General features: G+C 50.5%; 1 protein-coding gene across 12 annotated transcripts in view; it reads right to left on the bottom strand.

The window, feature by feature from the left end:
* ANK1 (ankyrin 1) overlaps positions 1–27255 on the bottom strand; it is a 232830-nt gene that overhangs the window by 68865 nt on the left and 136710 nt on the right. For all 12 annotated transcript variants that reach the window (XR_014061892.1, XR_014061893.1, XM_081519219.1 and 9 more), the window contains exons 3-10: positions 10855–10953; positions 5891–5989; positions 5235–5333; positions 3400–3585; positions 2246–2344; positions 1766–1864; positions 1398–1496; positions 378–575 (exon numbers count right to left, since the gene is read on the bottom strand). Coding sequence is in view for 10 of the 12 variants with exons in the window: in XM_081519219.1 (XP_081375345.1) it covers positions 378–575; positions 1398–1496; positions 1766–1864; positions 2246–2344; positions 3400–3585; positions 5235–5333; positions 5891–5989; positions 10855–10953 (978 nt within the window). In the remaining 2 variants the exon portion in view is untranslated. The remainder of the gene's footprint in view (positions 1–377; positions 576–1397; positions 1497–1765; positions 1865–2245; positions 2345–3399; positions 3586–5234; positions 5334–5890; positions 5990–10854; positions 10954–27255) is intronic.

Below are 27255 nucleotides of genomic sequence, written 5' to 3'. Positions count from 1 at the left end.
AGATTCTCCTCCTTTAGGAAGGGGCAGAGAGGGGATGGGGGCCATGGGCAGGCTCTGTGCAGCACTCCTGCCCCACCAGGAGCTTCCCTGGGAGCTCTCGGCCTGGGGCGAGGGAAGAGGCACCGCAGTTCCCGGAGGAAGTTTGCTTTAGGCCTGAGCGCCCCTCTGCTTGAGCACCACGAGCCCTGTGCGCCCCTCGGCCTGTTATGGGGGCTCGGTCATTAGGTGCAGGAACATGGCAGGGAGGGAGGTCAGGGCTGCCTGCCCCCTGGCTTCGGGACCCCAGCCCTCTGCCTGCCTGGAGTCTCCAGGGCGGAGACTCAGCCCTGCAGCTCTGGCCCTCGCCCCTCCAGCCTTCTTGACAGCCTCCCACTCACCAGGGCTCTGGAGTTGGGTTTGGCCCCTTTATCCAGAAGGACCTTGGCCACCCTGTGGTGGCCGCAGTGGGCGGCCACATGGAGTGGCGTCAGGTGATCGAGGGTGATGTCGTCAATCTCCGCGTTGTATTGCAATAGGAGTCGGACACAGTCGAGGTGGTCTCCCTGAGCCGCCATATGGATCGGGGACAGGCCATTCTGGTGAAGAGGGAAAGCAAGCAATTGCAAAGGAAATGAACATGGACACTCAGGGCACCGAGTCCAGCCTCACTTCCCATCTCCTCCCTAGCTGAGGGGCCTCCACGTGGCTCTCGAGTGAGCTGGTTTCGTTCTGGCCTCCACACTCCTGCTGGTCTCGGATGGCAAACTTTCCCCTTCCCACCCGGCCAAATCCTCCAGGCCTGGAGGTGGTGTACGCAGCACTGGGGTGGCCTGACAGCTTTAGCCCCACCCAGGAAGACTAAGCCCTCATATTAGAACTGAGGGCCTTCTAGCCCTGAAAGGACTTTGGGAACAACTTGTTTTCTTTTTAATATCATCCAGTCCACCCCAGGCTCTGAAGACTCCCTGAGCACTCAGATTCTGTCTTTTCTGGAGCTCGGGTGAAAGAGACAAGGCCTGATCTAGAGCTGAACAGACACATGACAACCCAAGGCTCAAATCCGGCCCACTGCCTATGCTTGTCAGTAAAGTTTTATTAGAACAGGGCTGCTTGTTTACACATTACCCAGGGCTGCTTTCCCACTACAGTGACAGACTTGAATCACTGTGACATGGACCATGGCCTGCAAAGCCTAAAAGTATTTAATATCTGGCTCTTTAGAGAGAAACTTAGCCAATCTTGATCTAGGTAATCGAGCTGAGTGCCTCCCGTATGCTAGGCATTGGGGTCAACATTGCATACAATGGCTAAGTTAGCAGTATTAGCATGTCTGTTTCTCAGAAATGGGATTCTACTCTGGGTCGGCCTGACCTGGAGCCCTGCCTAAAAGATGCTCCTCGCAGAAAGGAAGCCCACACCTTGGTTTTGGCTTGGATGGGTGCCCCGCGGTCCAGCAGGATCTCTGAGATTCGCAGGTGCCCATTCCGAGCTGCACAGTGGAGAGGTGTCAATCCATCCTTTAAAAGACAGTCAAACAGAGAAAGCCCCACAGGCGCCCATCAGAGGCTGCTGCAGAGAGGACAGCTCACAGCATCATCCCAGCCTCAGTAGCACAATGAGTCCTTAAGGATCGGCTTGATGGAGCAGTCTGGTCTCTGGCTGCCCCTGCGGGCTGCTCTAGAGGCTGGATGCCCTTCTCCCGCTAGTCACGGAGCGCCCACAGAGTGGGGCCCTGGCAGGTACCACTGCCTCCCCTGGCCTTGCCGTGCAGCTTGCTGGCACCCACCTTGGTCCTTGTTTCTATCTGGGCCTTGCGGTCCAGCAGGAGCTGTACCATGATCACGTTCCCCCTGCGGGAGGCGATGTGCAGTGGCGTGATGCCATTCTGGAAGGAGGGACAGACTGTCAGGACGTGCATCCTCCTGGGGGGGGGGCAGCTGTCCTGCACCCCGCACCCCCGTGTCCCTGCTCCAAGACACGCAGCCAGCCTGAGCCCACCACTAGGACTCTTCTCACCTAAGAAAGATTTCCAAGCCTCTAAGGACAGGCCAGCATCGTGGTTCATCACCACAAGCTGGTCTCCCGGAGTCAACAACACGGGCGGCAATCTCTTAGAAACCCACCCACCGGGAGCCTTAACAGACTCCAGGCTGTCCCATCCGCCCTGTGAGGACGTCCTCGGTGCCACAAGAGGTGGGGGCACTGGATTCTAGACCCTCAGCCACCGCACGTGCGTGGGCACCCCCCCCACCCCTGAGAGCCTCACCTGGGGTGTGAAGTTGACGCTGGCTCCGCGGTTGAGGAGCAGCCGGGCGACGTTGAGGTTCTCATAATGAGCTGCGATGTGGAGGGGGGTGAATCCCGTCTGGGGCGCAAGAGAGAACAAGCAGCATTGGACTGCCGGGTATTTGTCCTTTCTACCCAGGACCAGCCCAGGCTCTGAAAGGCTGGCACGGCCAGAGGACCCCACACATGGGCAGATTTGGACTGAAGGGGTCATCATCTGAAAGGCTGGCACGGCCAGAGGACCCCACACACGGGCAGATTTGGACTGAAGGGGTCATCAGACATCCCATGGCAAGTTACATCCAAAAGTGAGGTGCTGCCTGTAGTGGGGGCGACCAGTCTCTGTGTTCACGGGGACAAACCACAGACCAGGTCACCTCCAGCCCTTCAGAGGGGGCCCATTCCTCTGAATGGCTACTTCTGAAGAGATTTTCATGAATGAGAGAAGCGTTATGGGGTGATGACTTTAATCCCTGGGACAGTTTCAGCCCCTACAGGGCTGCGATGACTCAGCTGGGTGGACAAGGTAGACCTCTGACCTTCGGTGTGTCCCTTGCCATTATTCTGTTCCTAACCTTGCACCATGACTAATAACCCAGGTAGAGTTTTCCAGATGGAACCCCATGACCTCTGGGTGTGGGGCGGGTGGGGGTTGCTGTGTGACTGACTTGGTGCAAATACATCTCCCCTGGGAGGGAGACATTGACAGCCTAAACTTACAAGCGGTGCGAACATGGAACAGCATGGGCAGATGGCGGGCTGGCCAGGCCCCTGGGAGCCCCTCCAGGGTCCCCTTTGCCAGGGGATGGCAGGGGAAAGAGCTGGAATACAATTCTAACACACCACCAGGGATCGGGCTGGATTCCAAAGTCCTACTCTGGTCAGACACCCCTCCTGTCTCTCCGGGATGCTGGTCTGAATGACCCACGAGTGTTTCTCGGCGTTGCCCGGGGATTTAAAGTGTGGCACTCGTGTGGCTGCTGGGAATAGTGGGCGTGGCAGGGTTTGCTCGGGGTGCACACTGGGGCTTCTCTGGTCTGGGCTGGTTCTGGGGAACTGGCGGGGAATGAGTGGGGACCCCGAGGCCTCCCGTCCGGGGCCCCAGGGTGCTCCCAGCCCCGCTGGGCGCCTCACCTTGGAAAGCACGTCGGGGTTGGGGTCGTTCTGCAGCAGCACGGCGGCCGTCCGCGTGTCGTCGTTACGGGCCGCGATGTGCAGGGCAGGCAGGCGCACCTTGCCCTTCGTGCCGTAGTTGATGAGGTGAGCCACCACGTTCTCGTGGCCCTGCTGCAGGGCCACGGCCAGTGGGGTGAAGCCGTCCTGGCCAGGGCAGAGGAGAGACCCGTGTATGCCGACTGTCCTGACCACTCCATCCACGGGCGGGACACACACTTCCTAGCTCAGGGCCCTTGCCCTCAGCCTGGAAGCGCTTCCCTCCTCCACGTCCTGCAAGCTCGCCTCAGACACCACCTCCTCCCTAATGCCTTCCTTGGCTCCACTTTCTTTTTTTTTTTTTTAGTTGGTTTTTATTTTAATTTTAAATTAGTTTATTTATCTATTTTTTAACTTTACAATATTGTATTTGTTTTGCCATACATTGACATGAATCCACCATGGGTGTACAAGTTTTCCCCTTCCAGAATCCCCCTCCCATCTCCCTCCCCATCCCATCCCTCCGGGTCATCCCGGTGCACCAGTCCCAAGCACCCTGTACCATGCATTGAACCTGGACTGGCGATTCGTTTCACGTATGATAATTTACATGCTTCAATGCTATTCTCCCATATCATCCCACCCTCGCCCTCTCCCACAGAGTCCATAATACTGTTCTATTTATCTGTGTCTCTTTTGATGTCTTGCATACAGGGTTATCTTTACCGATTAAATAAATACCATATATATGAGTTAGTATACTGTATTGGTGTTTTTCTTTCTGGCTTTCTTCACTCTGTATAATAGGCTCCAGTTTCATCCACCTCATTAGAACTGATTCGAATGTATTTTTTTTAATGGCTGCGTAATATTCCATTGTGTATATGTGCCACAGCTTCCTTATCCATTCATCTGCTGATGGGCATCTAAGCTGCTTCCATGTCCTGGCTATTATAAACAGTGCTGTGATGAACATTGGGGTACACGTGTCTCTTTCAATTCTGGTTTCCTCAGTGTGAATTTGGCCCCACTTTCATTCTCTGCCATCACAGCATCTGTGATAGCTTTCCTTTAGCACTTGGCTAATTTTTCCTTTATGACTTATTCCAAGTGCTTTTACTGAGCACTTTACTGCCCTGCCTCCCTCCATCTCATGTCATCACCAGGTGTCAGGACAGTGCCATGAACTGATGGCCGACAATCAGGCCTTCGTTCATTTCACAAAGATTACTGAACACCTACCAAACACTGGAAACCACAGCCGGCACCGAGGTTTCAATTGTGAGCTACTGTTACTAATCTCCTCAGTGTGTACAGGGGCACAGGGCCCCCTGAACTGGCAAAGCAGAATGAAAACAGCCATCTAATCTTTGAGTCATCTGATACTAAGAGTCAAGAGAAGCTTTGGTTTCGTCTACTCTGATTCCATCATTTCACCAGTGACAAAACTCAGGGTCAAGTACTTGTCCAAGGGTGTTTGTGGGCTCGAGAGCAAGACCTTTATACTTCTTGTAAAGGTCTGAGGCACACTTGTCACCCACACACATGCATGCCCCCCACCCCTGCCCGGCCTCCAGTGTTGGCCACAGCGGGAATGACAGTTCACCCCTGTGGTCATTTCTCTGGTATGTGTCTGGGCATCCCACAACAGCCGTGACTTTGTCTCTCAGCCCTCTACAGGGTCTGACAGCACCCTGGATGCTGATCACAACAGAGGATGCATCCCAAGCCATGTCCCAGGAACCCAAGCCCCCGTGACCCTGTCCTCCCCCCAAGACATGTTCAGCCATGAGGTTACATCCCCCCAAGGTACTTACTTCTGTGGCTACATTCTGATTAGCTCCATTTTCCAGCAAAAATTTAACCACCTCCAAGTGATTCTCTTGCGCTGCCATGTACAGGGGCGTAAAGCCTTTCTGTAAACCAAGAGGAAAAGCTATTGGAATCCAGCCACGTTACTGACCAGTGCTAAAACCAGTACAAAATCCTCCAAACTGAAGGACGGCTCTTCCGACATCCTGTTTCCACCCAGCCCTGGGGGCAACATCCCCACCTGTGTCTCCAGCTGTCAAAACTTGACACTTTGCAGTTGGCGTAGTGGGGTTACTGCAAAAGGCCACCAGGTGGGGCGACCCTCCCCAGAAGTCTGCTTCTGCCCCTCCCAGAATGGTCAGCCTCTTCTGCGCACACACACACCCCACTAATTTCACTCCCTTCTTCACCACCACCCCCATAATGCCCCTCCATACATAGACGAGCCACAGCTAAACAAGACGTATTATTCAACTCCAGGAACAGGTCCACAATGACCCAGCCCACCGTGCTCAGAATGCCCACTGAAGCAGGAAAAGGCAAGAAAGCGCTTGGAGACACCTGAATACACCTGGACTCGGCCACACAGTGAGCGTACCCCCCATCCCCTGGGGTGAAGTGGATGGGCAGCCCCACCAGCCCCCGGGGGCCTGAGCATCACCTGCGACTGGGCGTTGACGTTGGCGCCATAGTTGACAAGCTCCCGGACCACCTCGTCCTGACCCGCCAGGGCCGCGATGTGCAGCGCCGTGTTCCCCTTCTGCAACACAGGGGAAGACAGGAGGTTCCCGGGGCCTGCCGCAGGTGGGGGAAGCATGTGCCAGCCCCGGGCAGGCAGCAGGCTTCCCTTATGGCCCCAGGGGGCACACAGCACATACCCATGTGCCTGACCCACCAGACCTCGTGAGCGGCCCCGGAAGCCCGGGGAGGGAAACGCTTCCTGTTCTCCTGAAAAACAGTGCTCTGGAGTAACAGCGCCTCCTTCTCAGCTGATCTGCTGCACGCAGGCTCAGGGTCCCGTCATCGGCAGAGACCCGCTGAAGGACTGACGGGCAAGCCGGCTCCTTGGATGACCAGCTCCTTGCTAGCCGCAGCTCTGCAGGATGGCGTGGAGCCCACTGAGGCCCGGAGCTCCGGGACAAAGGAGGCTGCAGATCCCGCGGGTCAGCACCCTGTGCCGTGATGGTAACACCCACCGACTGGAGGCTGGACCAGAGCAGGCAGGGGATGGGGTGGGGAGGGCGGTGAAGCATCAGCAGAAGTGGGAGCATTGCTGTTGGTGTTGTTTAGTCACCTAGTTGTGTCCGACTCTTTACAACTCCATGGACTGTAGCCCACCAGGCTCCTCTGTCCACGGGATTTCCCAGGCAAGAATACTGGAGTGGGTTGCCATGCCCTCCTCCAGGGCATCTTCCCAACCCAGAGACTGAACCCACATCTCCTGACTTACAGGCAGATTCTTCACCACTGAGCCACCAGGGGAAGCCCGTCCACATAGGTAAAGGGGTGGGGGAGGTAATAAAACGGACTATGTAATATATGTAGAAGAGAAGAAAAAATATGAAATTGAGTGTGTGTGTGGGGGGGGGGAATAAAAAAAATAAAATCTGGCAACAGAAAATCCAAAGAAAAAATATGAATAATAAAATACAGCGAGTCAGAGATCAGCAGGCAAGAGAGGAGAGAGAGTCCTCCTTTCTCAGAAGAAACGCTAGATGAAAGTGAGGGTCACAGCTGTTTCAAAGTCATCTTTTCAGAAGATTGCCTATCTCCACTTCATTTAGTTGTTTTTCTGGGGTTTTATCTCACCCCTAAAACCCGGAGCGTAACTTTCTGCTTTTTCACACTGATTAACTTTCTGTAATGTGCTTCGGTTTTAGTCACTGTGGGACTGTGGTTCTTTTTGCTTCTTCTGTCTGCCCTCTGATGGAGGAGACTGAGGCTTGTGTAAGCTTCCTGATGGGAGGGACCGGTTAAAGTAAACTTTTTAAAAGCTGAGAACTGAGAGCAGAGACTAGGAAGCCAGGCGGGTTCTGAGAAGGTGGGGGGACAGGCAGGGTTTCTTGTCTGGCTCCGTCCTGGGTGTGTGTAACTGCACTTTCTGGACAGGCTCGGGTCCTGCAGGCGTCTTTCATTTCCAGGACGCCTCCTCCCTGCCTGGCTCCTTCCTGCTTCCCTGTGAAGTCCCTCTCGCCCATGCGACTCCAAGGGCACCCCCGCTCCAGGAGGGGCAGGCAGGGCAGGCCCACTTGACAACGTCCATCAAATTAGGACCACAGCTGCACCCATCTGGCCCTCTGCTACTTAAGGAGCAGAGATTTCTCATGACCTCACTTTTTCTAGTTCAGGCAGCATATCAGCTCAGTTCAGTCACTCAGTCACGTCCGACTCTTTGCGACCCCAGGGACTGCAGCACGCCAGGCCTCCCTGTCCATCACCAACTCCTGGAGCTTGTTCAAACTCACGCCCATCGAGTCGGTGATGCAGCATATAGTTTTTAACTAAACTAATCCACTTGCTAATCCATCTTGGGAAACCCACCAAACTGGGATTTCAAATTTAGCCCTGGCGATGGGGCCACTGACCGGTCACCAGGAACCAAGTGCCTCCCCTGGGAGTCTGAGCACCATATCCAAGCGCCTGGGGGGTGAGGGGCCCCCACGGGTCACCACCGCCCCAGGGCCCCAGGGCTCCGGTCCTTGTCTCTACCGTGTGACATGATTCAGGCAGGAGTGTCCCCTGGTTACCTCCCGAACTTGTCTTTCCGATTTCTCCTTTTTGATAAGCAAAAGGGTTCTTTCTCAAATATCCATTAGAGAGCAAGAGCCAGAAATGAGTATATAGATGCTAATTAATCATTTTTCTTAGAAGTCCAAAGAGCCTACATTTAGAGGCCTGGGCCCCAGGGTCTGACTCACTCCCTGTACCTAGAGGAACAGGGTGTTGGCACCAGAACCTTCTCTAGGAATCAGGACTGGGACCTCCAGGCCTCCCTACCTAGAAGGAGGCATGCTGTGTCCATCCATCTATTTGCACAGGCTGAGCACATGTGTGTCAGGCACCGAGCCAGCTCAGGAGGGGTTCTCAAATGTTTCTTTCCATCTGCTCCTTCCTGCCTGACCCACTGCAACAGGGCTCAACCGTATAAACCCACAGAGAGGAAGCTGGCCAGGGAGGGCTGTCAGGGCCCAGCTGTGGGTCTCAGCCCGTGACATCTTCAAGATCTGAACCGAGGGCAGCCCAGGTGAGGCAGGGACCCCCCCCACCCCCATCCATACACTTGTACATGCTCCAAGGCTCAGGAGGAAGGCTCCCCCCGCCTTGGGTTCAGAGTCACCGGGAGACAGGTTTTTCTCTGCCCCTCCCTTGGCGCGAAGGAACATGCCCTCAAAGCAGCAGGAAAAATTACTTAGCTATATTTGGATCCACAAAGACCCAGTTTCTCCATTTCCAGGGAGTCCCAGAGCTCACAGCAGGGCGGGTGGCTGCGGTGGGTGCTGAGTGAGGGCGGGGGTGGGGTGGGGGTCAATGATGTTCGATCACCACCAGCCTGGATGCTCAGCTGGCCTCTGGAGGTGGAGGTGGGAGGCAGGGAACACGTTTGCTTCACGCTTTTAAAATTTCTAAGCACAGTTTAGGAATCTATATTGGTTTTGGCTTTTCAGTCATGTCTTTTTTTAATCTTCCTCCTGCTTGCGAGACCCATTACAATTCCCCAATCTGTTGTGATTCTTGCTTTGCCTACGGTTTCAGCTTCACCCTTTTTTTTTTCTTTAAACTCCCTCGGTTGGGCCCTCAGAAACCACACCAGCTTATATCACTTCTATAAATAACAAAGACACACCAAGTGTTCGCTTGCAAAATACCAATCAAAGGGGGAAACTCGGAGCTCGTAAACGTGCTGAAGTGTACTGTTTCTGTAGTTCCTGGGGGGACGCCAGAGAAAGCACAGCCGCTCCGGCCCCCGCAGCCGGTCAGACGCCTTGTGCTTGTAGCCAGGTAGGCGAGAGCATCAGGAGAGAAAGAGCCACAGACGCTTCACCCACAGAAGAAGCGGGTGGAAACAGCCAGTATCTGTCATTTGCTTGTCGTCCAGTTGCTAAGCTGTGTCTGACTCTTTGCGACCTCAAGGACTGTAGCCCACCAGCCTATCCTCCAGTATCTCCCAGAGCTTGCTCAAATTCACGTCCATCGAGTCGCTGACGCCATCCAGCCATCTCATCCTCTGTCGTCCCCTTCTCCTCCTGCCCTCAATCCACCCCAGCATCAGGGTCTTTTCCAATGGGTCAGCTCTTTGCATCAGGTGGTCAAGGTACTGGAGCTTCAGCTTCAGCCTCAGTCCTTCCAGTGAATATTCAATTTGTCATGGGGTTAGAAAATAAAATACCCTGTACACGTTCAGAAAGAGCAAGTCAGTCTATTTCACCCGTGAGATCTCTTTACCTTCGGGAAATGACATGAAAATGACAGAATTCTACCTCAGAGATGATTCTGCTCTCATAATATTTTGGTAGCTCACTTCATAACCGTAAATTATGTCTGTTCTCTACGTGTTGTTCTTCTCGTTGTCAGCTCGCAAGGCAGCAAAATGCTTGCTGTGTGAAACAGATCAGCGCTGTGCTCGAGGCCACGTTAGATAAACAGCAAATGAAAAATAAGATGCTGAGGGGACCAGCCAAGGGGAAAAAAGCCACAGGACGTACGTAACAAAGGGAGAGGAAGGGGAAACAGTGCTGGACACAGTAAACAGAAGTGGTTTTTTGATTTAATGCTGTTTGTCTTTAAATGCTGGCTGAAGGGTACTGAATACACAAATAAGATGCACAAGAAATGAAACTGATTTTGCAACTTGTATAGATGCACTTGCCACGTGTATCAGTGCATCAATTTCATGATTATAGTTTCTGGACTTGAGTCACTGGTGTTTATAATCTACTGCTTTGGGGAGAAGCCTTCTGTTATGAGACGTGTGATGCCAGACATGCTTGGAGTAAAAGAGAACTCTGTTTGCTGTTCAAGGGACCCAGTAAAGAGAGGAAATGGGTTTGGAAGTGATCAAGGAGAACCTATCGGAGAAGGATGAATGAGAGGGATCTGGATTCTTCCGAAGCCCTCACAAATGACACAGTCACCAGTACTTATTGATTTCTTTCTATGTAGACATTTTCTATACAGTACCATGTTTAACTTTCATACCAATCCTGCAACTAACTATCAGAATCCCCATTTTAAAGATGAGTAAACTAAGGCCTCTCACTGGCTGAGTCACTCGCTTAAGGTCACAGAGTATGAAGCACCTCAGCGAGGATTTGGACACAAGGCACTTGTCTGGGGACCTTCCAGTGCTCTCAGCCTGGGACAGCATGAAGCCACTGGGAGAGGGGTTGTGTTTTTAGATTTATAGTCTAGCGATGAGCATAAAGGCCCCCCGAATTTTTGTGGAAACAGGATCCTATGCTTTCCAAGTGACTTCAGGGGCTCATAGACCTAGGAAGCGACTGAAAGAAGGAGAGAAATTCAGAAGCAGGACTGGATTTCTGTCATGAAGGACTGGTTTCTACGGCTTGAGGGTTTGGGGCAATACGTGAATTTCAGGAGAAAGCTCTGGCTCCCCAAGAGACGTACCTTGGTTGTGGTTTCCAGGATGATCTCTTTGTGCAGAAGTTCAACCACCATCTTCACGTGGCCTTCTTTAGAGGCCAGATGTAAGCCGTTTAACCCATTCTGTGGAGAGCAGAGAGGCAGGGAGGATGGGGTTAGAGGGTCTGTGTGCCTTGCCGGTCCATGAGGCTGGACTGAGGCCCCTGCCCCCAAGGGGAAGTGAAAGAACTGGAAGGGGAGACCCAAGGGACCCCGGAGGGGTGTCTACACAGGCTCAGGACTGAGCCAGTCTGGCTCCAGAGCAGAGTTTCTGTAGTGAGTCAGATGGAAAGAAAGAGGGTGGTAAAAAGCCCCCTGCCCCCGGGTGTGAATGAAGTGTGGGAAGCTCTCATAAAACCAGCAGCAATCTTGAAATTCATATCTTAGCCGGGCACAGGCACCACTTAACTGGGATGGTCTAGCTTTAACCTCCTGGTTAATTTTCACAGCAGCAACCAGAAACGGCAAAGTAGCAACACCCGGGCCTCCTAAGCATTTGTAGAACTAGACGTACATTTAGTAAAATAATGCACTTTGAAAGAAGGGCATCTGAAAACTAAATCCCATCAATCATCTGGCTGTAAGATTTCCTCTACAGGAGAGTTAGTATGAAAATAGCCCCTTGGGGGAATTCCTTGGCAGTCCAGATGTTAGGGCTCCTTGATTTCGTTGCCGAGGGTGCGGGTTCAATCCCTGGTCAGGGAACTAAAATCACACAACCCTTGCAGTGTGGGCAAATAATAAGAATAGTAAGATAAAGCCAATAATTTATTTAAAAAATGGTTCTAGGGTATATCATAAGTCTGAGAGAAAAAGTATACGATATCATTTATATGCGAAATCTACAAAATAATACAAATGAATCTCATCCAAAACAAATAGGCTCACAGACACAGAATAAATGTATGGTTACCAAAGAGGAAGTTGGGGAGGGATAAACTGGGAGTGTGGGATTAACAGATACAGACTACTATGCATAAAACAGATAAACATCTAGGGCTTGCTGTACAGCACAGGGGCTATGTTCAACATCTTGTAATAACCTATAATGGAAAAGAATCTGAAAACATATGTAAACATGTATAGGGCTTCCCAGGTGGTGCTAGTGGTAAAGAACCTGCAAGCCAAAGCAGGAGATGTAAGAGACGCAGGTTCCATTCCTGGGTTGGGAAGATCTCCTGAAGGAGGGCATGGCAACCCACTCCAGTATTCTTGCCTGGAGAATCCCAGGGACAGAGGAGCCTGGCGGGCTACAGTCCATGGGGTCGCAACGAGTCAGACATGACCGAAGAGACTTAGCACACACACATATACGACTGAATCACTTTGGTATATACCAGAAACTAACACAATATTGTAAATCAACTATACTTCAATCAAATAAAATAGCCCCTTGGCCACCTTGGCATTTCAAATAGGACCAAAACTTGTCTGACAGTTAAATTTTAGGGGGGAAAAAAAAAAACAAGCAAACGTTTTTCAGGCCCAACCATCAGTCCACAAAAGCAGAACTCTCTCAGTCAGCAGCTGAGGCGCCAGCCACCCTGGGGGAGCTGCTCCAGGCCCTAGAGTCAGGAGCCGGTGCAGACCCAGTGGTCCCTCTCTGCCTCCGATTCTTCTGCCCTTGCACTTAGATGTCTCGAAACTTCCTGGCAAAAGCCGAATTCAAAGAGAGCTACTCAGAGCACAGATAAATGACTAGGTGATGGCTGTCCGTTCCAGTGGAGAAGGCGATCCTGGCGCCACAGAGAGAATGGTTTTCATCAGTCAGTGATCTCCACCCGCCTCCTTCCCCACCAGCCATTCTCCCTTCTTCCCACCTTCCCCTTCCTGTCTCCTTGCTGCTCAACCCTGTTCTCACACGTCCCCTTTCAGGGCCACCTCGGGCTCTGGCCGATAAGAAAGACCCTCGCTAGGATGGAGGGACTTGGTTCTTGCTGATGTGAGTGGAGGCCTCCCTGGTTCACCCATCTTCAAACACCTCTGCAACTCCACCTCAGGTCCCGAAACACCCACCCTCACTTTGTATCGGGGCATCATTTTCAGGAGATTCCGATTAAAGCACAGATACTCTGCCTGGGAGTGGTAGTGTTCCCACCCATGAACAGATGGGTCCTGTTGCTTTGCTAAAGCCACTGAATGATCACTGCAGTCACGGGACACACGTGCCTCATGACAGGAGACGGGTCCAGAGAGTAAAGACATGTATAAGACCATCTTTACATCGGGATCTTGGATGCGACAAATACAACAGGTGCCTTGGGTGTCAGAAGACAGCCGAGAGTAGACTTGAGGGCAGCTTTACCTACTTCCCATTGAGATCAGACCCACCCTGCACCCTGAACACACAGAGGGCAGTTGGCCAAATCTTTGCCCATCAGCACAGCCAGCCTTGCCAGTGGGGGCAGGGATGTGGAGGGGGTGGGAGGTGGGTGATCTGAGAGCCCGTGGCAATTTTTCCTCTTGCGTGCTTGCTAAGTTGCTTCAGTTGTGTCCAACTCTTTGCAACTGTATGGACTGTAGGCCGCCAGGCTCCTCTGTCCATGGGATTCTCCAGGCAAGAATGCTGGAGTGGGTTGCCAGGTCCTCCTCCAGGGAATCTTGCCAACCCAGGGATCTCCTACATCTCCTGCATTGACAGGTGGGTTCTTTACTACTAGCGCCACCTGGGAAGCCCATTTCCTCTTGCAAATGAATGCCTGAAAATCTTCATGAGATTTCTTCCTCTTGTAGATTTTGGATAGCATGAAAGATAGGGTCCAAAACTATGATTTATTCACATCCCAGTGTGAATGGGTTTATCAGATAAAGGCCAGGTCAGAGCCAGTTTGGGTAACAGAAAGGGAGAGAGTGGTTGAGGGTCAGAGAGCAGTTTGTTAGTAGAGGAATCTGGGGGAGAAGGAAGAGCTTGGGGTTGAAGTACACCAGCCCCCCTCAAATCATTTTGTGAAACACAAACTTGCAGTAAAGCAATTTGTCAGGTGACCTGCTAGTGGCCCCAGGAGCCACTCCTTCCAGCTTTGCATCCTGACTCAGTACTGGGGCGGGTCTGCATGGCAGAAGACACCCTCCCCCCCCAGCACTGTGATCTGCAATCCCGTCTACACACCCAACAGCCACCTAGTCTGGAAGGTTCGGGGTGCTGAGCACAGGCACCCTATGGTTACGTGGGTACTCGGGATGGCGTGTGCGGCCATGGGAATCGTAGTCTGCTCACCCCAGGGGTCTCGGCTGTGGCTGTGTGCATGCATGTGTGTGTGCACACGCGCACACGTGTGTGTGCGTGCACGCCTGTGTGTGCATGTGTGTGTGTGTGGACTGCTGGGGTTTCAGTGGTGCTGTGAGTAGCAGTCACCTTCCGGGGGCAGTTATTGGCCGTGAATACGCCTCAAAGCTGGGGAAGTGGCAAATCTAGAAGGAAAACACTCATGGTTGCTGCTAAAGCCCCAGGGTGACTGTCCCTGCTCTTTGGAGCCACAGGGTCAGCGTGCTGTCTGCCTGGAGAAGGCTGGCGTCCAGCGGGATGCTGGAGATCCCTGGATGCTGAGGAAATGGAGGCTCAGAGCAGTCCAGTGACTGGCTCAGGTCACACAGCCTTTCTAGGGCGCTGCCACAGACAGAGCTAACCTGCGTTCCCCAGAAGAAAGGGTTTGGGTTTTTGTTCCTTTTCAACCCGAGGAACTACTATGTTTGTTTTCACAGATGATGAAAGCACAGTTTCCCTTTGTGATCACCAGGCAGCCCAGAGGGACTTCCCAGTCACCGTAAGCATCCGTGTGGGGCTGGTCACAACCGCTGTAGATGGTTCCCAGGATTTAACTCCTTCACTGCCCTGGTCCTAAGGAAGCCCCTCTGCTTCCTTCCTTAAGTCACATGCCCCTTCCGAAGCTGCACTCCGGCAGAAGACAAGGGATGGTCTAAATAGATCAGCGTCTCCAATAGCTTTACTCACCTTCCACCTCAGATCCCGGTTCAAAGATGTCTTCTTGATGGCTTTATTTTTCTCACTTTGTTTTTGATTGTTTCTAACTCAGTCACCCTAAGGTACTTTCAAGTCCATTTTTGGGATGATCTGAATCCAACGCCCTCACCAGGGCCCCAGGGTAAGCCCCATGTGGCACAGCTATGACAAGTGTGCAAAAGGCTCCAGAGTTTTGTGCAGAGTAAAATCACACAGGTTACAGCTGTGACAAACTCCTGTCCCAGCTATAGTCACTTCAGGCCAAGCACACACTTAATCTGCTTCAGCAGACATTTACTGAGGACCCATTCCGTGCATGGCACCGTGCCAGGGAGGCCTGAAACACAAACCCTGAGTCTCAAAGAACTCAGTTTTGTAGAGAAAAGAGATGCACAGACAAATGCGAACTCATGTGAAAAACACCCCAAATGCAGGTATAGGACTACGTAGCACAGACAAGAAAAGAGTTGCTTGGTTAAGGGGATCAGAAAGCTTCACGGAGGACTTTTCAGGGCAGCTTGCACACAGCCAGGGGTGCAAGTCCATTGGCAGTGGCAACATGAGTTTGAATTCCAAACCCATGAGCTCAGATTCTAGAAACCATGTCCCCAGCCATTCTCATCAAGCGCCCTCCTCTTTCTTCTGTGAAGCAGTGGGATACAAGGGATGCACAAACCCGCAGACCCACTGCAGCAAGTCCTTTCCAGTAGGTGGTCTCAGCGGGTGGATGACTGCTCACCTCCAGCAGCTGAAGTCACTGAAAGCCTGAAAATGAGTTTACTGCACATGTACACGAAGAAGCTTGTACAACTGCCTGATTAGAGGCACAGCTAGTCTGTATAGGAGACTACTTTCAGTATTTCAAGAGTGTTTTATGAATAAACACTTCATTTCACACTACCTTTTTCTTTCAGCAGATTTGTCATTGCTCAAATCCAAAGAGGGGAGGGGTGCGAATTCTGGGAGCTTCTTGTTCTTAGCTGTAGCTATGGACAGAGGTGGACTGTAATCTATCACCCCTTTAAAATCAGGATCCGTGTGCTGTTTTGGAGTTAAATTGAGGTTCAAGTCGTTCAGTTCAGTTCAGTCACTCAGTCATGTCTGACTCTTTGTGACCCCATGGACTGCAGCACGCCAGGCTTCCCTGTCCATCACCAACTCTCAGAGCTTGCTCAAACTCATGTCCATCGAGTCGGTGATGCCATCCAACCATCTCATCCTCTGTCATCCCCTTCTCCTCCTGCCTTCAATCTTTCCCAGCATCAGGGTCTTTTCTAATGAGTTAGTATTTTGCATCAGGTGGCCAAATTACTGGAGTTTCAGCTTCAGCATCAGTCCTTCCAATGAATATTCAGGACTGATTTCTTTAAGGATTGACTAGTTTGATCTCCTTGCAGTCCCAGGGACTCTCAAGAGTCTTCTCCAACACCACAGTTCAAAGCATCAATTCTTCAGCGCTCAGCTTTCTTTATAGTCCAACTCTCACATCCATACATGACTACTGGAAAAACCATAGCTTTGACTAGATGGACCTTTGTCAGCAAAGTAATGTCTCTGCTTTTTAATATGCTGTCTAGGTTGGTCATAGCTTTTCTTCCAAGGAGCAAGCGTCTTTTAATTTCATGACTACAGTTACCATCTGCAGTGATTTTGGAGCCCAAGAAAATAAAGGCTCTCACTCTTTCCATCATTTCCCCATCTATTTGCCAAGATGTTGGCTACGAGTAAAAGGCTGCTGAATCCTCCTTACACCTTTTCAGCTGGTCCAGCTAACCTGACAATGACTCCACTCCATGCCAAATGGCAGACAGGCTATTGAGGGGGATTGTAGGGAGAAATCACCTATTTCTTTGCTCAAATAACTGGGTGTAGAAGATAAACAAGAAGGAGATGGAGGGATATTAGAGGAAAAGTTTCAGCTAAATTAGAAGCCGGGGAGCAAAGCAGTAGCTACTTGTGGCCATTTTTTAACATGTGCCTTTCTCAGGAAAATGCCAGCTTGCCAAATTCTTCTTCTTAAAGACACCTGCTTCTGGGTCTCCACCTACACACATGTTAGACCAGCTGATTTTGCTCCACAGCCCCTGCCGGCTCTGTTTGTTTTTCTTTCATTACTCTTTTCCTCTGTTCTGTTTCCGTTCCGATCATTTCTATAGACTTATCACGGAGAAGGCGATGGCACCTCACTCCAGTACTCTTGCCTGGAAGATCCCATGGACTGAGGAGCCTGGTAGGCTACAGTCCATGGGGTCGAGAAGAGTCAGACACAACTGAGCAACTTCACTTTCACTTTTCCCTTTCATGCACTGGAGAAGGAAATGGCAACCCACTCCAGTGTTCTTGCCTGGAGAATCCCAGGGACAGCGGAGCCTGGTGGGCTGCTGTCTATGGGGTCGCACAGAGTCGGACATGACTGAAGCGACTTAGCAGCAGCAGCAGCAGCATAGACTTATCATAAAGTTCTTTGATTCTTTTCTCAGCTGTGTCCAGTCTACTCTTGGGCCTGTTGAAGAAATTTCTCATCGCCAAGAAAGTTTTTTTTTTTTTAATTTCTAGCATTTCATTAGGCTCTTTCTTATAGTTGGGGCTTCCCTGGTGGTTCAGATGGTAAAGAATCTGCCTGTAATGCAGGAGATGTGGGTTCAAACCCTGGGTTGGGAAGATCCCCTGGAGAAGGAAATGGCAACCCACTCCAGTATTCTTGCCTGAAAAATTCCATGGACAGAGGAGACTGGTGGGCTATAGTCCATGGGGTGGCAAAGACTGGGACAGAACTGAGTGACTAACACCTTTCTACAGTTTTCACCACTCTGCTAAAACTTTCTCTGTTCATGAATGGTGTCCATTTTCCCTACTGGATCCATATTAAGCACAGTTAACGTCCATCTGATAGTTCCAACATCCAGGTCATCTCTGAGTCTGGTTCTGTTGATGGCGTTGTCTATTGACAATGCTTTGTTTTCGCTTACTTTGGGTGCGTGTGTATATAGTAATTTTTAATTGAGTGCCAGACATTATGTACAGAAGAACAGTAGAGACTGAAGTAATTTGTGTCTGGAAATGGACATGCTTCTTCTTCTGAGAAGCTGTTAGCACAGGAGTGGAGGTGGGGGAGCTGACCTGTGCCTGGGTGTTTTGTGACCCCTGGTGCACACAGCCTTTGGTAGGCTGCTGTCCCCTTGAGTCCAGAGCCAGAGCTGGGATGCCAGAGGCCTGTTCTGTGTTCCCGATCTCCCCTCAGCTCCCAGCCCATCCTGGCACGTCTGTGCCTCCACTGGGATCTTTCTCCACACTCTTGCCCCTCCCTGCAGTCCTACATTCTTCCTTGTTACAAGGTTGGAGCACAGAGCTTCTCTTCTGTCCTGGTCCAGCTTCAGTCTTAGGCAGGCTTTGCTCTTGGACCTCAAAGGTGGAGGTTGTTTTTTTTTTTCATCATTTTTTCCCCTCTTCTGCATAGCAGCAAAATCTGCCTTGTCTCTACACTTGGTGCTGAGTGACATTACCTTGCTCTTCCTCCCCTAGCAGAAGCACACCTCTGCTTTTTCTTGGTACAAAACAGTTACTGGCCCCAGTTTCCCTCCCTACCTGCGGGTACAGAGGTTGTGCCCCCCGCCTTTCCTGCAGGGATCTCTGCCTGTGTCCTGGGGCTGGAAGGCCTCCCACCCTCACCAAAAGCAGAGGCAGTGTGACTCTACTTCTCCCCTAGAGATGGGCTTTCTGCCTGGGGTCCGAAGGGGAGAGGGTCTGTTTTTGCTTCACTTAAAGGAAGAGTCTGGAAGGCAGGCAAGGCTTTGTCTGCGGTCCCCTCCACCCCGACCCCACAGTCCAGGCACCACCCACTCTCCTGCGGTGAGCTCTCTGCTCACCAGGGATGCTCTCTGGTCTCACTTACTCCAGTATTTCTCAGCAGCACCCGGTGGAGGCCTGAGGTTCCAGACACACTGCACCCACACTGGCCTGTTAGCCAAGAATCTGTTAAGACTTTGGCTTTACGGCAACTGCTTTTCTCTCCTGCATCTACCAAAACTGAAGCGGTGGCCTCTCCTAGGAGGGTTTGTCCCTTTTGAGAATTCGGCCAACCTTGTTGCCTTGCGATCTCAGCCTTCTGATGGGCTTAGGGAAAACTGTAATTCTGCAGAGTATCCAGGCTTTTCTTTGCTGTTAGGGTGGGAGTAATGTTCTTCGAAGCTTTTTACATCCTAGAAACTCTATCCTGAGTCTCTGAGACCACCTGGCCGCCATATGATCTCGTCCCACATGGTCTTAACACAGCAGACAACCATTTTAGAATCTTTCTGGCAAAAATATTCATGCCAAGCATGCACACCTGGAGTTTTTCATCTGCCTTTGCTCTTTTTTTTTCAGGTAAAATGTCAATTTAGTGGGTTCTTCTGAGCTGCGATCTGTCTGATGGGAGGGAGAGGAGATCTCAGCCAGGCTGTGTTTCTTTTAACATTTTTAAGAAGAAAGGAAAAAAAAAATCATTCAGCCTGAATGATCTAATTTGCAGTATTTTCTTGTACCAACTGTGAAAAATTCCACTGGCAAAACAGACAATTCTAGACATTTGTTCTCAGTAAATGATCCCTCTGTTTCATGTCTCTGATTGCCCCAATTACGCTAATTGATTTCTCAATGTACAAATACAGTAATGTGTCACAGGAAATTCAACTTTTGTCCTGCCCAGAGTACAGAACTGTTCCAAATGGAGAGGCCACGGTGTCCGGAGACCCTTTGCCTCTTTGGAAACTCCAGGAACACCTCCAAGGCTGATGCTGGCGTGCTTGTGTGGACATGCTCTGTTCCACGCCTTTTCTCACACTTGGTGATTATTTCACCTGCACACACGGCCAGTCCTGCCCCCACAGGCATGGTTTCTGGCTGTGTCCTAAGGACCTCGTGCCCACCTGCCCCTCCCACCCCACTGCCCCCCAAAACTCATGATTCTAGCCCCAGAATCAGGTGGTGCCGATTCAGGTGGTCGGCAAAGAGTGAGAGTCTCTCCCATAAAGGACGGGGATGTGCACACAGAGGATCGTACACCTAGTTCTTATACGTTACACCCTACTTTCCCATTCAATCTGGATCCTCTATTAGCTTGTTATATCCGTTCAGAGAAGATAAGTATTATCCTCTATGTTACAGAAGCTTAATTCCCTGAATAACAACCTGCTGATGCATTTGTGACCTCTCGCTTTGCTCTATTATCGGTTCTTATTTGTGGAGCAAGATCACTGACATTACATATTTGCAGGTCTGCAGCCCTGAAACAGAGCAGGAAATAAGAATCTAAACGGGGACTGGAGAGAAACAAAAAAGTTGAAATGGTGGCCATCCCTCCTCTGAATCCTGAAATTGATGGGAAATAGAGAAAGGGGCAGGGAAGAAGGAGAGGCAGAGACCACGGAAACCAAAGGCTGAGGAGACAATGAGCAACCCAAGGTGATGGGGAAGGAGAGATGAGGCGACCATTATCCTGGGCTCACGAGATAAGGGCTTGAACCAAGCTGCAGACAAAGAAATGACTACAGCAATGTAAATCTTGGGTCCTCTCCTCAAATTGCCTGCATTAAGTTTTCAGCCCAAACAGAAACAAAATCAAAAGGGAACGGGGATGGTCCCATCTCCCCTTTTCTTCCTCTTCCTTCCCTCACCCCCCAGCCGGAAGATCCTGGCATCTGAGGATGCAGGCTGGTGAACCAGAGGGGTGCCCTGCAGAGGCACCTGAGAGGGAGGCGGGGGCTGCTCTGGAGGGCTTGGGAGGTGGGTACATACAGCCAATCAACAAGCACATTGAAGGTGATGCGAATCCGTGGAGTTAGGCTTCTCACTGTCTGAAGAAATTTAAACCTGGAAAGAGGAAAGGCTAGGAAGAACCCTGAGGTCTTGGATTAAGATTAGAAGTATTGGCCTAATCTCATGGATTTTTAGAAACACACACATAGACAGATGTGGAAATAGTTACAGATGTGTGTACACACACGAAGGCAATAGCAATGGGCACACTGAGGGACCAGATTTTGGTGTCTACATACCAGGCTCCACTCAAAGGAAACAGAGGCCTTGGAAAAGTGGCTGATTTAGGACTGGGGGAGGGAAAGTACAAAATGACGCTGGGATAACTTGCGCCTTAAAGTAAAGAAATCAAAGAATGATGCAGACACGTCAGAGAACACAGAAGCCAGCTTATTGAAAAGCCTACTAGTGGCCTGATTCAGATTTGAACATCTGAGAGTATCAGACTACAACCCATCAAATGAACCCATGAGTCTGAACAGGTATAAATAAATAATGAAAAAATGAATCAATAAGAGAGAAGGGGAAGCTTATCCTTCAGTGGAATATCAGCTAATAAATGTAGAAGGAATGATGAAGATGGAGAATCATTCCTTAGGAACCATCACAGTGGTAACCGATGCAGGCAGAACCAACCGTGTTTGCCAAGAATGGTGGCTGGAAGTCTGATGAGGAACAGGATATTGGCAATACATGGGAATATGCCTCCCCAAGAAAACACCGAGCAATCACAAAGGGAAAAATCAATGATTTTACAGTAGAAAAACTTGGCAGACACCAGTATCAAGGTTAACATCCTCGGATATGGAAAGAGAGCTTATTTCTACAGGATCCTGCCAAGAATGCATGGCCTCAGCCTGGTCACCAGGAAACGTCTGTGGACACAACTGGGTGTTCAAAGTACAGAATGGAAGATGGTCAAGAAGATGAGACGGGCCAAGACTGGGGAAGCATTCCAGATCAAAGGAGACCAATAAGACGTGACAAGTGAGCCCGAAGTGTACTCCTGGAGAGATCCTGTATTATGCGGTAAAGTGTCCTGACTTCCGTATGGCACCCACCGGATGTTTAGCAGTGATGGGGAATGACACCATCTCTGTACATCTTAAACATTGACAGGAAGGGTCAGAGGATCTGGGTGATGGAGGATTCTTTGTATTGTTCATGCAACTTGTCTATAGGTGTGAATTCTTCATACTGTTCTTTGTACTGTTCATGGAACTTTTCTATAGGTGCGAAAGTTTAAAATTAAAAAAAAAACAAAGCCAGGGGATGGGTAGGAGGCAGCCACGGGGTAAGGGTAGCAGAGGCTGCCGGAGAAGCCGAGGCAGAGCTGGGGATGACTCTGGGCGCTGGCTATGGTGGGAGAGGATGGGCAGCCCACTGGGGTTCCTGCACATCTAGGACCAGAGACGGTATGGGAGGCTGAGCACACACATCCCTGAGTTCTGCAGGCCCAAGAGGTGCCACCTATACCAGAGTTGAGAGACCACCCTAGGCAGAAAACCCCAGAGAGCAGCCTAAGCCCTGTGTGGGAACCAGCTGACGGGAGGGCAGCCCCCCCACCTGCAGCCTCCTTCTGACCCGGATATCGTGTGACCGCTTGGTGGGAAAGGTCTGCTAAAAATACATGATCTTTGATCTAGTGCATCGGAAGCCAGAAAGAGCCGACGTGATGGCTCTCACCCTGACGGGAAATCACCCTTCATCTCCTTTGCCAACCTGTCTCTGGTCCAGGACCGGGGAAGGGAGGAGAAGCTCAGAAACTGGGAGGAAGGCGCAGGGTCTGAGAGGAACGCTCAGGGCCAGCTCTGAGCGCACCCCTCCTCTGCTTTATCACAATCGGAGTTTATCTCCTGACCCAGGTAGTGCTTCTGATTCCGGGTTTACTGGATATTCACAAGGAGGGAAACACCCGAACGCTTTTCATTATCTCAAGAAGAAAAAAAAAAATAGAAACCCACACGTCTTTGGGGGCTCTGGGAGGAGATGCTTCAACCTGGTCCCTTGTCCGCTCCTCGCTGGACACACCTGGGAAGCCTCCCAGCTCAGCTGCCCGGCAGCTGCAGGAGCTAGAGGCCCCTAGGGACACACAGGAAAGGGTGAGCTCAGGGCATTGAGACAATGGGACTCTGACATCCAGCTCGGCCGCTAAGAATACCTCTCATGGACTGGAAAGAGTGTCCACGTCCGAGATCTCGGCATTCCTTTAAAAGGATAAAAAGAGCCAGCCCCTCAGAAGCAGAGCGGTGGTGTTTAGGGAAAGGACATCAGATACCAAATGAAGGCCTCTCAGCTATTCTCCTCACATCTAGACGTGTCACTTCACCTCTGGGGCCTCCATCTCTGAGTCTTCAAAATGGCAGGCCTGCTTCCTCTTATTTTGTATTTTTAAAATATTTATTTATTCGGCTGCAACAGTTCTTAGTTGTGGCATGTGGGATCTAGTTCCCTGACCAGGGATTGAACCCAGGCCCCCTGCATTGGGAGCATGGGGTCTCAGCCACTGGACCACCAGGGAAGTCCCAGCCTGCTTCCTTTTAATTCCGCAATTCCAGAATCAAACAGTTATATGTACTCTCATAAGACAATCAAGAGATATGTTTCTGCATGCAGAGATGCAGAAAAAGATACAAGACTCATGCTGAACTGCTCACAGTGATTTGGGGGAAGTGGGGGCAGCAGGGAGACTTACAGAAGACCGACTTTCTGTATTTGTATAAAGGGTGACTTCTTCAGCAACCACCCTGTATTCATCTGTGGTTAAATTAAAAATCACGAAACAATGAAACCTAGGAAGATGGTTCTCACAAATGCCAAAAACGTGCCTATTAGAGAATTCACAGTCGACTGTCAATGATGCCAGGACAAATTCACACACCTGGTCTATTCTACTCAGAAAGAAAACGAGAACTGCATTTACATTTCCTGTTAGCCAGGGAGGTAAATCTTCTTCCAAGGCCCAGATCCCATGTCATTTTCCTCTGTGACTTTCCTTGTCCCTCTCTCCTCCTCCCTCTACACTGTATTCCCAGCTCCCAAAGTCAGCTGCTCTCCCGACCATATCCCCAGGGCACTTGATGACTCCACCTTATCTCGTGTCTCTGTCCCCAGCAGGACTGTCTGCAGAGTCCCGCTTCTCCCTGTGCCTCTGGCCCCAGCCTGGGGCCTGGGCACTCACTGTGTGCTCCCCAGGCGCTGGTGGAACTGAACTTACACACATGCAGCCTGACACGCACACAGAGCTGTCTTTCTTTTCAGTCTCTCGAAATGAAGATGGCACATCTGGTCTTCACGTTAGAAACTCAGAGCAGTCAAACCATTGAGTGGACTTTGGAAGGTGTGCTTTCCTTGCGATGCATTCCAGATCATTCCTGATGATGCTGTCAACCTTTCTAGTCCCTAGGATCCCAGAGATGTCTCTACTGTTGCTACAAGTGGGCATCTTTATTTGCCCAAAGCGGTCTGTTGACTCTTTCTTCACCAGGAGGGAAGGAAAATGAAAGTAAAACCAGCACAAGGAAGGCCGCCCAGAGAAGGGGGGGGTCCGCTGCACAGTCAGCCCATCCTCGGAGTTCGGTTTTGGGAGACCCCGGCTCCAGCCCAGAAAGACTCTTTGCCTCTCTGCCGACCTTGCTAATCAAGCACCTGCCCTATCATCCACCCCACAAGGGTGATGCGGGCCTTCAAAGTGGACGTGCTTAGAGGGGCTTGAGAAAGCAGAGACACTGGAGAACTGAAACCTGTGATTCTTAAATACCATGGGTCACTCTGACTCCAGTCAAGCAATCAACTTCCTTTCAAACGATAAATTAGTCACTATAATTAGCAAGGTGAACATCAAATAGCTCATTTATGCCACGATGCAGAAGTAATTTACCTATTTAAAATAATTCAGGGGAAGGAGGTTTTCAGGTTCTGTCTTTTTCACAAACATCTTTCTCTGGTGGAAACTGGAGTTCCAGGAGAGTCCCTGGAACTGGACGCTGGGGCATCTGGCACTCCCCTCATTCACCTGCACTCCCCCGCCTCCCCAGGACCACCTCTGTCCCACGCGGGGGCTGCAATTACACACCCTTCCCCTCTCCTCGTCACTCATCCAGAGCTGCACGCTTCCAGAGGCTTGCGCGTGTGTGCTCAGTTGCTCAGTCGCTCAGTCGTGTCCAACTCTGCGACCCCAGGGACTGTAGCCCGCCAGGCTCCTCTTGTGAGTGAGGTTCTCCAGGCAAGAATACTGGAGTGGGTTGTCATGCTCTCCTCCAGGGCATCTTCCTGACCCAGGGATCGAACCCAGGTCTCCTGCCTTGCAAGTGGATTCTTTACCCATGAGTCCCCTGGGAAGCCTACCAGAAGGCTTAATGTGTTACCCTGTCATTACATGGAAAGGCTTTCTGCATGAGTTGGGGGTTAGGGGTACAGGTAGAATTAGGGGAGGATATAGATGAGCATGATCTCTATGCCGATCAGCAGTTCCTAAGCAAAAGATGATGCCAGAGGAGAATTTCCTGGGGGTCCGGAGGTTAAGACTCTGCACGTCCACTGTAGGGGGCGTGGGTTCAATTCCTGGTCGGGGGACTAAGATCTCGCATGCCACGTGGTACAGCCAAAAAAAAAAAAAAAAGAATCCAGAGAAGAGTAACAGGCTGCGTAGCGACCTTGATCCAGACGTACCTTCCTAGCCTGACCTCCCCCATCCTTCCCTCTTATGTTTCATTTGCCCCAACCTCACCCCCTGCATACTCCCCACGCCCGTCACCGCCCCTGCCTCTGCAGCGACCGCTCCTTCTCGCTACAATTCCCCGTGCCCAGTCTCCCTGGCAGACTCCCACTCTTTCTTCCGAGGCTTTCTCTGACTCACTGGCATCCCAGCCACCACCCCCAGACTGGGAGCAACGGGGGAGTCGATGCTGGGACTCCCTTTTAGTGGCCAGCACGTGGCTTAGGAGAGCAGCTCAAGAAGTGTGTGGAGAGAATGAATGAAAACAGCCTCTGCGTTCCTCCAGGATGCTACTAGACTTGTGACCTCCTATTTCCAAGCTGGGCTTCTTCACTGGCCTTCGAGTTCTTTGAGAGCAGGGCATGGAAGGATTAAGTGTCTACCAGCATGCTGGGGGCATTGTAAGAGCTCTGTTTATGTTTGTAGAACTAGTATATGTAGAGTGGGTAAAGAACAAGGTCCTACTGGATAGCACAGGGAACTCTATTCAATATCCTGTGGTAAACCATAATGGAAAAGCATATGAAAAAGAATTTATGTGTATAACCAAGTCACTTTGCTGTACAGCAGAAATGAACACAACACTGTAAATCAACTACACTTCAATAAAATAAATTTTTAAAAAGGAAAAAAATAAATTGAAAGAAAAAATTTTTTAAATACATCTAAAATTTTTAGAATAAATGAATGAGCAGAGAAACTTCGGGTGGTCTTTGCCAACCCATCTCTCCAAATCCAAAGTCATAAAGCTCAGAAGTAACCTCTGAACCTCAGCTTTCCGAGCTACAAAGTGAGACAGAGTTGAATGCCCCGCTCTCCTCTAAGCTCTAAGACTGTAATTTGGAAAGGTAGCAATTATCACAATCACCAGAGCCCAATGAATCCTGATCAGAAGACTTGGCATGTGGCTGCTGCAGAAAAGATGATTCCGTGGCTCTTGTTCAGGTGCTCCATGCATCTGAAACGCTGAAAACCCCTCACCTTCAAGATAAACGAGTATCCAGCAGTGGTGGGCTGCGTGCGGAAGGCACACGTGGAAACTGAAGGAACATTGATGGAACTCAGATGGTTATACATGCTCTCGTGGGCTGTGTTGGAAATTGTTTATGTTTTTGTGATTGCTCAGATGGTCGAGCTTCTGGCTTCAGCAGCAAATATTGCCACATATCTGATGCATGTGGCTGGTGCCAAAACCGCCATCCTGCAAAAGAGTCATTATCCCAAGAGCGACTATTTCACTATGCTCTTACAAGCAGCAGTGCTTACATTTGCAATGACGTGGATGGACCTAGAGATGATCATACTGAAGGAAGCAAGTTAGACAGAGAGAGACAAACACCATATGATATCACTTATATGTGGAATCTAAAAAAAAACAAAGACTACAAATGAATTCACAAAACAGAAATAGACTCACAGACACAGAAAACAAACTGGCTGTTACTAAAGGAGAAGGGAAGGAGGGATGGATTAAAATACACACACTATCGTCCACAGGGGCTTCCCAGGTGGCTCGGGGGTAAAGAATCCACCTGCCGATGCAAGGAGACGCAAGGCACATGGGTTCGATCCCTGGGCTGGGAAGATGCCCTGGAGTAGGAAATGGCAACCCACTCCTGTGTTCTTGTCTGGAGAATCCCATGGAGAGAGGAGCCTGGCAGGCTACAGTCCACGGGGTCACAGAACGTCGGACACGACTGAGTGACTGAGCACATGAGCACAATACCATATGCAAAAGAGATAACCACCAAGGACCTACTGTATCGCACAGGGCGCTACAGCCAATACCTGGTAACAGCCTGTAATGGAAGCGAGTATAAGGAGAGAATTATATATATATATATATATATAACTGAACCACTTTGCTGAATACCTGAAACTAACACAGCATTGTAACTACATTTCAATAAAA

The sequence above is a fragment of the Giraffa tippelskirchi genome, chromosome 8 (assembly GCF_054371585.1).
Source record: "Giraffa tippelskirchi isolate mGirTip1 chromosome 8, T2T-mGirTip1v1.2.pri, whole genome shotgun sequence".
NCBI lineage: Eukaryota > Metazoa > Chordata > Mammalia > Artiodactyla > Giraffidae > Giraffa > Giraffa tippelskirchi.
The sequence above is the reverse complement of the archived record's forward strand: the minus strand, read 5'-3'. Positions and strand labels throughout refer to the sequence as shown.